At 38.4% G+C, this 11,209-nt stretch overlaps 1 protein-coding gene across 5 annotated transcripts in view; it reads left to right on the forward strand.

Moving 5' to 3' along the window:
• Positions 1-11,209, forward strand: part of EIF2AK2 (eukaryotic translation initiation factor 2 alpha kinase 2) — a 38,074-nt gene that overhangs the window by 19,321 nt on the left and 7,544 nt on the right. For 3 of the 5 annotated variants that reach the window (XM_064494583.1, XM_064494582.1, XM_064494584.1), the window contains 6 exons: positions 56-178; positions 2,981-3,097; positions 4,594-4,774; positions 7,987-8,115; positions 9,929-10,030; positions 11,107-11,160. In XM_064494583.1, the coding sequence (XP_064350653.1) occupies positions 56-178; positions 2,981-3,097; positions 4,594-4,774; positions 7,987-8,115; positions 9,929-10,030; positions 11,107-11,160 (706 nt within the window). The remainder of the gene's footprint in view (positions 1-55; positions 179-2,980; positions 3,098-4,593; positions 4,775-7,986; positions 8,116-9,928; positions 10,031-11,106; positions 11,161-11,209) is intronic. The other 2 variants (XM_064494585.1, XM_064494586.1) reach the window with 1 other exon arrangement.

Below are 11,209 nucleotides of genomic sequence, written 5' to 3' on the forward strand. Positions count from 1 at the left end.
GGTCGGGGAGCAGCAAACACTGAACCTCAGAATAACAGTAGCATTTATTTTTAAGGTTTGTCAGCGATTTTACAGAAGTAGAACCAATTGGCTCAGGTGGATTTGGCCAAGTTTTCAAAGCAAAACACAGAATTGATAAGAAGACGTATGTTATTAAACGTGTTAAATATGATAGCGAGTAAGTAGTAAATATTTTATTATTTTGAATGGGAAGGTATGTTGAACATGCACTGTTCTTTTTTATATATCTCTCTTCTTCATTAGCATATCATTTACTTTTTTCTAGTCCTCCTTAAAAATGTCATTCTACCATCAGGAGCTTGGCTTACTCTGAAATGATCTTACTTTACCATGGTTATTCAATTAAAAAAATGGATATACCATTCATTATCCTTTTGAGGCCGTCTTGATGAAAACTGCAGCCATAAAATCATTTAACTTAAGATGACCTTTGAGATTTTCTAGTCTCATCTCCGTATCTTAGAGATGAGGAGCCTGAGATCCAAAGATGTGAAATGATTTATCAGAGGTAAAGACTAGTTGGTAATGTTCGGATTGTCTGTTATTGCATAATACACCACTCCAAAATGTAGTGGCTTAAAAACACTGAGTTATTGCTATCTCCCACGGTCCTGTGGGTTGATTGTGCTCATCTGGGCCATTCTTCATGCATTTGCAGTCAGGAATCATCTGAAAGCTTGACTAGGCTGGACATCCAGGATGGTGCTCTCACATGGCCAGCAGTTGATGCTGGCTGCAGGCTGCAAGTTCAGTTAGGACTATTAACTAGAGCGCCTCCACATGGCCCCTTTATGTGGTCTAGGTGTCTCACAACCTAGTGGCTGGGTTCTAAAGACTGTCCCAGAGCAAGTCATCTCAGGGGGGGAGCAGCAAAGGCTGACGTAGTCTTCGAAGTTCCACATTATATGGGTTAGACAAAGTCACTAAGGCCAGCTTAGATTCGAGGGGAGGGCAAATAGACTCTACCTCTTAATCTGAGGAGTGGATGTGTGTATGGGGAGAGAAGGAATTAATGACGACCATTTTTGGACACTATCTACTGTGTTAACAAGGTGGATATTTAGAATCATCCTCTGGAATACCAATCTACTGTCTTCCCACTATAACCCATTGCTTCCCATGTTCTTTTTATGTATTATCTGTACCCTGCCCCCAATCTTGCCCCCTAATTACTGGATAGCAGAACTCTTCAGGAAAGGACACTCATAAGAAGGAGGCCTTAAGTCATATGTTCACTAGTTCACCAGTCTTGCTTGTTGTTTTCTGGCAGTTGTTACTATTCGTATTGTGGCCAGACTGATCCATCAAGGACTAGAGGAGGAGGTGGAAAAGGGATATAGGCTAAGGAAAATGACTTGAGCGCAGGAGAAGCAGCATGGAGTCCTAGGTGCTGGGTCTCCAATCAGACCAGCCTGCCTTCTGTCCCGTGGGCAATGCCTTGCCGCTGAAACACCTTCATACTCAGCATCAAAAGAAGGCTTTTTCCTTCTTCATTGCTTTGCTTAACAGGAATGAAATACTATTGTTCCTTCCATCCCATAACACCTTTTTTTTTTTAACGGTAATACTTAATAAAGGTACAGTATCTTGAACATTTCTAGTGGCTTCATAAATTGGTACAACACCATTAAAAATACACTTAGAGATATTAATCTAGACCCATAAAAACGTTGATATGCTTTGACCCATGGATTTCCTATGTGGGAACCTATTCTAAGGATATTACCCAGATTCTGGAAAAAACTCTACGAGAAGATATAAATCACAGTGTCTTTCTAACAGCGAAAAATTAGAACAAACAAAATGTTCAGCAATAAATGGTTTAAGTGTGTTTTGTTCTCTCCCCTGATCAGTGGCTATTTTGCAGTCATTAAACATGAGGATTATACACTGTGAATATTTATACATGAAATGATACGATGCTGGAAGTTATTTCAGAATAATCCAGGGGAAGATGAGGAAGTGGGTAACAGTATAAATGAAACAAGATGGCTAGGAGTTAATAACTGGTCCATCTGATGAAGCAGCAGTATGGGTCCATTCTACTATTTGCTCTGCCTTTTTATACTTTTGAAATCTTACATTAAAAAGTTTATAGATGATGGTTATACAGATTGTGCAATAACAAGGAAAATTGTAAAGATCATGTTATGTGGAAAAAATAGGATAAAAATTATATACTATAATTACAAATATATAAAAATGTATCTGAAGAAAGCTTGTAAGAAATAATCTAAAATAATAACTATTTGTGTTAGGACTGTTGATATGAGTTATTTTTAAAATTTATTTTTATAAATTTTATGTCATATAGAACTTTTCAAATTAAAAAAGAAATTATAAAATGTTTGCTTATCCTTTCTCATCCTTGAAGTCTCAGATTTATTTACTCCATTTAGCATAGAATTGTCACAGCTCTGAACTACACATCCCTGTAAAGCTCCCACGCTGTGCAGTGAAATTTCAGTTTCTCTGCATAGATTACCCTCTTTGTATAATTTTGCCACACACTGAAAATTCTGAATTAGGTTCTTCATGTTGCTTGGGTTACCCACCCTTGCTGCCCAAATGGGGTTTGCTTATGAAATTGGAAGTGATTTTAACACAAGTCCAAACAAACCACAATGGATGAGTTAGCACTAAAAAAAAAAAAAAAAAAAAATTGCATCACTGTCAGTTCAAAGACTACTACAAATGACTTTTAAATTGTTTGATGTTTGGAATAATTTAAGCTACTGTTACTTTCTTGTATGTTGAAAGTGAGAACAGCTCTGTTTTTTCTGTGTGTTCACTTTTTCTTTTTGACTGTTTCTGGCTTCCATTCTGAAACTCAGTGTGGGAACCATGGCAACTAGTAGGGGAGTGGAGGTAGCTGTCTCCTGTTGCTTGAGGTGTTTTGCTGTTGTGATCAGGGATGGATACTGATGCTTTTATGTTCCCTGTTTTTTTTTTTAACTAGGAAGGTAGAGCGTGAAGTGAAAGCTTTGGCAACACTTAATCACGTAAATATTGTTCACTACCACAGTTGTTGGGATGGCTATGATTATGATCCTGAGAAAAGCATAAATACTTCAAGGTAACTAAAAACAAATTCAAATAAATAAACTAATAAGTAATTAAATGGGAAAAATTAAGAAAAAAATAAATAAAAAGAAATTCTCATAGCCGTAATAGGATGAAGGAAACTCATTTACTATCTGTGGGCCACCAGATGAGGCCATTAATTATTACATTTAATAATAACTAGAAACACTGTTTGAGACACTGTTATGCCTCCATTCTGCAGGTAAGGAGACAATGAATAATCTTTTCCTTCCTTGTCTCCGTGCTCCAGACTTGCTTTAAAACCCCTTTATTGTCCTCTGCTGTTTTCAAAATCTCAGGTTTAGCTTTTCTGACTCCACTATTGAAGCCCAAGAGCTCAACTGAAAACGCAGTCTTGGGAATAAAGTTTGAACATGTAGATGCTGCAGTTAGAGGCACCCCTCCCTCTCCGCTGCCAACCCTTTCCTGTCCCTCTCACCTGATTGGTGGGATGCAGTCAAGGGTGGGGGTCTGTTTCGAATGCAGCTACACCGCTTATGGTGAGGTGGTGGGCAGTGAAAATAATTTCAAGACCCTGAGTGGTGATGGGGGCACCCCCACCTTGCATCACTCATGTTTTTCCCTCAGGTCAGCCACTGCAAAAGGACGGAAGGATTTTAAAGACCTGGCACCTCACTTTGAAAGTCACCCAGTGTTTCCTGGGGACAGTCCTTTCCATGCAATCCTGAGGCCACTGTGGGCCTGTCCATTCACCATCTCCTGAGTCCTGACTCCAACCCCATCTCCACCCAGTTTAACAGCGTCAGCTTTAGGAGTACCATCAGCATATGGACTTCTTCAGCTTTCTGCAAATTCCTGGCTCCCTTTTTCTATTTTCTAGCCAACATATGCTCAAAGAATTTAAATTAATATTGAGGCCAGCTTAGTTCAGAAAAAAAACAACCACCATGGTTAGCAGAATCAGTCCTCCCTGTTAGACCGCATAGCAGTTTGTCAGCTCTTCTCTTGGGGTTCCTATCCCTGTACTATTGTTTTAGGTTTGTTTTTCCTTTATCTCTCTCCTGTTAAACTATATATAATCCTCATGTCATCAAGGATAGTATCTAATTCATTTTCTTATCATTAGGTTCCTATTCTGCGGCTTTCACAAAATAGATACTCAGTAGAGCTATGGTCAATTAAAATGTTTTAAAATTACTGTATACAATAATGAAATTCGGTTTTCTGCAATTCCATTGTATTTATACTCCTATTCCCATTAGCAAAGATAATCAAGGACCTTTGGCATTAAATAATAGGTAGGCTCTTACTTTATAACCTAGCTAAACGAATAAAGCTTTGGATAACTTATGGTTTAAATAAAAAATGGTCTATTATGTTTTGATTCAAGTTTATTATCTTTAGATTTCTGTTGTGAGACGTTTTGGCATTTTTAAGAAGGTGTAATTTTTTAATGTATTTTTAAGTGTATTTTTTATAAATTTATTTATATTGCTACTTCTAACATAATGTGAATTTTATACCCAGATCAAAGACTAGGTGCCTTTTCATCCAAATGGAATACTGTGATAAAGGGACATTGGAGCAATGGATTGACAGTAGAAGAGGCAAGAAACCAAACAAACGTTTGGCTTTGGAATTCTTTGAAAAAATAACAGCAGGAGTGCACTATATACATTCAAATCAGTTAATTCATAGAGACCTTAAGGTAAGTGGAAAATGTGCTTTGTTAGAAATTGATAAATATAATTTATTAATTTAGAAATCTGATTTTAGAATCAATAGTCATGAGGAAGTAACATGTCTGATCCTCTAAGGTTAGGATGTATCTAGAACCTGCCCCAGATGCCAGTCTGTAGAACCACTCAGAAAATCTCCAGGGCTAAGTGAACTTAGTGAGACCCTGAGTGCTGTAGGAAGCAGCTCATTCACTTCCAGTCCTGTTTGTCATGCTGGCTGATAGTCATGCCCCAGCTGTAAACACTAACAGCTTTAGTACGGGGAACATTTCCATGCAGATAATTATTATGGCTGACACAGCCAGTTGGCCACTCTGTCTCTCCCTCTACTGCCACTCAGGCTTGTCTGAGAGGCAGAAGGGATGCTAATGACTGGGGTTTTGGGAACATGTTTCTCTTAATCTTTCAGTCATTACTCTGGAGAGCAGTCATTACTGGGTCCAGAGTCTAGAATTTTTTGGCATTTGGTTAGACATCTCTGCCCCATGATGGGAAAATTGCGATAATCCAGACTTTGGAACACAGAGCATAGCTTCATATTTTCGTTTTCTTCTGGGTTCCCAGCTTCTTCCGTGGTCTGGAAGAGCAGTTTTCCCATTTCCTCCTCAGAATGAAAGGAGAGAGACAGAAGCGCTCTCCAGTCTGTCCTCCATGCCCTGCTCCCTGTGACTTGCCTTCTCTCATTACAAACTGGCCAAGCTGAATCCTGTCACCAAACCTGTGCCTCTGTTCTTGCGTGGGACACTCTTCTGCCTGTCCCCTCTGGTCCCGAATTCTTTACGTGTCTTTCCTGATCACTCTGGATCAGCTAGGAGCACTTTGTCTGAATGGACCTCGGCTGTCTGCTTACCCTACCTTTCTAAAACAGCCAGGAATGAGAAACAAACAAAAAGTTCTTTGAGAAAAACAGGCACCCCTGTACATAGTTGTTTATTGTTCCTACGTAGGAAAAAATGGCCCTTGAGAGGTATCGCATCCTTGGTCTGCCTGGGGGCTAGACGTCTTGATGCCTTCATGTTGGAGTCCACCTGGTTCCAATATCTCTTTTTAACAGTATCTGAAGGTGTTCTTTGAAGTTGGAATGATGGAAGGACTATGTTCAAAATGGCATACTTAGAATGACCGTACCTTCACTTCGAAATAATTCAAATATAGAGTTAAAGAAGAAATAAGGCACAATTATCTATTTATACAATCATTTGCAAATAAATTGTCTATTTACACAATCATCTCCTCTGCTTATGCAGAGGTTTGGGTATGACCTCCCAGGTCCTCCTCAGGATGAGTTAGTGAAGTTCTGATAGGTGTGGAGGGGACGCTCCCTTCTCCCACCGCCTGGTCGGCCAGTTCCCTCCCGTATCCCGCACCGCCTGCGCCCGTGACATGGAGTAGTCTTTTGTGTCTGTTTGCAGATAATGTTTGCTCTATGTCTGCTGGTGCTCAGAGGTCAGACTTTAATACAACTGAGCCTTTTTTTCATCTTCTACAACTTTTCTAGCTTCACTGTTACAGTTACTACTTTCTCATATCTGAGGGAAGATACAAGCAAGGGCACACACTCTATTTCGTGGTGCTTTGCAAAATACCAGCTACTGGTAGCTTTGGCAGAGAACGGTCTTTACCCAACAAAACCCCAAATTCCATCAAATCAACCACCAGTTACTGCTTTCTGTCAGAGTCTTAAGAACTAGACCAAAGATGCTGGTGAGGAACACAGAGGTTTCTGAAGTGAGGGCTTACTGTCTGAGGAAGTGCAGTCCCCCAAGGCCCAGGCTCCTTGGTCAGCCTCTGCCCAGGCATTAGCCGTTATTCCTGTACTTCCTGTATAAAGTTTGCACTCTTTTTTTAAGCTCTACCACCCAACATTTTGCCTAATGACACCTTAACTGATTAGACAAAATATGACATCACTGTTTTCCTTTTTCTTTTTAATGACGATAAACAAGCAAGCTAATGTTTTTACCAGACAGTCCTGTCCAGCTTATATGTTTAGACAGTATCGTAAGTGCAACCTCCTGTTTCTCAGAGTCAGCTTGTACCCTTGTGTGCACTTGCAAACCAGACAGATTCCTACACTGTGACGTGAATACTGCAGAGGCACGGTTTCTCTCCACCCCACACCCCCCAACAGCTTTCCATCTATCTGTGTTACTGGCAGTTGGTTCCAGTCTAACCGTTGGTTCTAATTGAACTGCTGATTTCTCCATGGGCTGGTTCTTGCAAGCTCCTCGTTCAGCCTGCTTGGGCTTATAGTCGCTTCTCTTTTAATTACTTTTCTAGACCCTCGTAAATGCTGTCTCCTAGAGTCTGCGTGCATGTGTGTGTATAGCTCAACATTGCATTGAATATAGCCTTTTTCGAGGATGGCAAAATATTAATTTCCTCGTTAGCAACCTTCCTGTTTTCAGAGTCTTTAGACTATGGGTCAGTACCTCCTACAAAGTTGCATAATAAGATGAATTCCCTTCTTTCTGTTCTTCCCTTTTTTAAATCTGCTTGAAGAATTACATAGGGAAAAATATTTCAGTCCTAGTTATTAGCTCCCAGTTATCTTGGTTTGCCTTCAAGTACAGAGGGGGTGTTTTTTTGAGGAAGTTGTCAGAGGCCTGGATAAATGGACGTAAAGGAAACTCCAAGAGGAAATTCTGCACAGGACATTCGGCAGCATTACTGGAAATAGCTTCACTCTGAGAATTTCAAAATTGGAAGGGATCTTAAGGGTGTCTACTTCAATCCCCATCAAACCCTGGACTCGTATTTGCAACATTTCCACCAAGTGGGCAATCTAGCCCTGTCTTGAACACTTCCTGGGATGGGGAACTCTCTAACTCCCATTCTTTGGACCACACGATTAGTATATTAGGATATTTAATAGCAAATCTTGTGGTCCTTTTCACCCTCGAGTCCTGGATCCTGAGACCATGCAGAGTGAAGCCACCTTCCACTTATCTTCAGATATTTGAAGGCAGCTTTGCCCCAAGCCTTCTCTGCTGTCAGCTAAAAAGTCCTTACTTCCTCGGCTAGCATTTAAAGACTGATAATATTAAATTTCCTGTTTTGGGCTACCTGTGTAAGGTAAATATAAAAATACGTAAATATAAAAATAACTGTTACTAAGTATGATTTGGGGATAAGTGATGACAGTGAATTGGTACTTAAAAATCAATTTTTTTTTCTGTAGCCGAGTAACATATTTTTAGTAGATACAAACCAAATAAAGATTGGAGACTTTGGACTTGTAACATCCCTGAAAAATGATAACATGCGGACAACTGAAAAGGGAACTAAGCGATACATGAGCCCAGAACAGGTGAGATCCCCTTCCTTTCTGCTTATATATTATTTTACCGCTTTCATTTTCTTAACTATAAAAATAATAGACACCTCTCATGAAATTAAAACAGTACAGAAGTAAATTGAATAAAAATGAAAAATTATTCTTAACCTTTTCTTTGATTCCTGCTCTTCTTACTATAGTTTGTGGCTTATCCTTTTAGATCAGTTTCTGTGAGTTATAAAGAATATACAAAAAAAAAAAAAAGGAATATACAGACACAAATAGATATTTACAGAGACTTTTTTTACATAAAAATATACATAAATACATTTTTATAAGGATGCTATAGTGTTATTTTGTGACTTGATTTTTTTTAACTCAACAAGGTATCATAATGTTTCCATATCTGTACAAATAGACCTGACGCATTCTTTTTAACAACCTTATTGTATGCCAAAGTATAGATATACCACAACTCATTTAACTATTTCCTTATTGATGGGCGTTTATTTAGGTTGTTTCCAATGCTTTATTTTTACAGACATGTCATGTGTCTTCCCCCTGATCTTTGGGTCTAAAAATAAATATTTCTATGATAATCAATGATAAATTCTTTGAAATTAAATTATTGATTAGAATGACAGATGCAGTTCAAAGTTGACAAATGGTGAAATTGTCATTCGAAAGAAGTGATTGCTCTCCTGCTGAAGTGTATGAGAACGCTGCTTCCTCCCTCACATTCTCAGTCAGACTAGGGTATTACCAGACAGGTCAGTAAGATGAGTGAAGTGTAGCTTGCCTTTTTAGTTTGCATTTTCCAGGTTTTTTGTAAGGTAGGCCATTGTTACATGTATTAACTTAAAATTTTTCTGCAAATTCTCTATTCATACCTTTCCTTATTTTTCTTAATTAAGTTATCTTTTTCTAATTTATTTGTAAAGAATCTTTATATATTTGGGGTATTGATGAGGTATCTGTTAATTATGTCACATAATTTTTCTCCTTGTCACTTTTTATTTCTTCATTTATAAGGTGGCATAGAAGCTTTTAAGTTGTCATGTTTATCAATATTTCTTTATAGCTTCTAGGTTAATCATTTTTATTTTGGAGATCCTTCCTACCATAAGTCTATAAAAACAGTTTGTATTTTTGCTAATACTTTAGTTGAATTAATTTTTGTATATATATATGTGAAGAAGGGATATAACTTGATTTTCCCATGTGGTTATACAGTTACTTCATCCCCATGTATCAAAGAGTTGATTATTTAAAATAATATTTTAAGGAAAATTCACAAAGACAAAAAGTAGAACAGAGGTTACCAGGGGCTGGGGGGAGGGAGGAATGGGAAGATGTTATTTAATGGGTACATTTTCTGTTTGAAATGATGAAAAAGCTCTGGAAATAGATAGTGGTGATGGTTACACAACATTGTGAAGGCACTTAATATTCATCCCTTCTCCTGCTGACGGACATTGGGATTGCTTCCCATTGTGGAATATGATGACTAAATCTGATAAGAACATTTGCATGCAAGTCATTTACTGGGCACGATTTTAACTGCTTTACCTGCTGCGTCTCATTTAACCCAACAGTCAAACTCTGAGGTTAAAACTGTTACCTCCATTTTATGGTTGAGATTATTCCCACACTGATGGTTAGGTACACAGATGATACAACTACTCAGTGACACAGATTTGAAGCTGGCCATTCAGACTACATATCTTGCTAATAAACATACATTGTTGTGTGATATATTTTGGTTAGATGACTTTTTTGGCCTCAGATGGCATGAATATTTATATCAGTTGAGTCACAAATGTGACTATATTTTGATTTTCTTCAGGATTCTTCAGAAGACTATGGAAATGAAGTGGATATCTTTCCTTTGGGGCTAATTCTTGCAGAACTTCTTTATATATGTCCCACTTTTTTGGAAACAGTGAAGGTAAATAATCTCACAGAAAGAATTAAGCAACAAAAATTATTGGCCATCATGTCCAAGTGTTGCTGCAGACAGCCATTGCCTTCCCGTGAGAATGGGCAGGAACCTATGAGTGTTGTATGCCAATGAACTAGGAATTTTTATCTCTTTCAAGTTTGAGCAACCAAAACTTTTTGTTAAAGATCAAAAACTTTGGTCTTCATTGGGAAGTGTGTACGTCTCATAAAATTGTAGTTGTTTCTTCCTATTTGAATCAGTCTGTAAAATTTACTGGATTGCCTGCTTTGCCTAAGACCCCATGCCAAGCGCTCCAAGCATTTTGAAAATGAATAAGCCTTGTTCTCAAGGAGCTTACATTCTAAAAGGGAAGATAATATAAGAGAATGCTATAAATGTTTTAGGAGAAGGCATGAAGGCTTATGAAAGCAGCTATGAGGGAGGTCTTGCCAGATGGAGGGATTTAGGTTAATGGGAGGCGTTTAAATTGGGCTCTGAAGAATCGGTTGGCTTCTAATAGTCCAAGTTTGAAAGATGGGGATGCTAGCATGGAGACAGGAATGTGAAGAGTGTGTTTGGGAATAGCTGGCAGTGTCATATTCATTGGAGAGTAAAAGTCAAGGAAGTGGTGGCTGGTGTTACTGGAAAGCTATATTGCGGCTAAGCTAAGGCAAGAATATGCACTTTCTTGGGGAGGCAGTGGGGAGTCATGAAAGGCTTCAGGCAACTGGATATCCTAATCTGAAGCTCAGTAAAAGGGGCTCGCCTGGAGTCGACAGCCTCTTCCTCTATGAAACAGGGATAATGAAAATACTTATTGCAGAGGGTTCCAAAAAGAATGAAGGAAGACAATTCATATGATGCTCCTAACACTTCAACATGCTGTAATGTTCAGGATGGTTATTACACAGGGTGGGTGGGGGAGAGGATTCCTGCTTGCTTCTTGGCTACAGAAATTTCCCGATGATCTAGAAATAACCTCTATTTAGGGTATCCCCAGCCTTTAGTGCTTTCTCAGTTTGCTTTTTTTTCCCTCCAAAGTATATAACTTCCTAATGAATGTATATATGTTTAATTTTTAGATGTTTGAAAACCTAAGAGATGGCATTTTCTTAGACGTATTTGACAACAAAGAAGTAAGCCCTTAAAAATCATTGGAATTTTATTTATTGAAATGTTTTATTT

Source organism: Camelus dromedarius, chromosome 15 (genome assembly GCF_036321535.1).
Source record: "Camelus dromedarius isolate mCamDro1 chromosome 15, mCamDro1.pat, whole genome shotgun sequence".
NCBI classification, from domain to species: Eukaryota; Metazoa; Chordata; class Mammalia; order Artiodactyla; family Camelidae; genus Camelus; species Camelus dromedarius.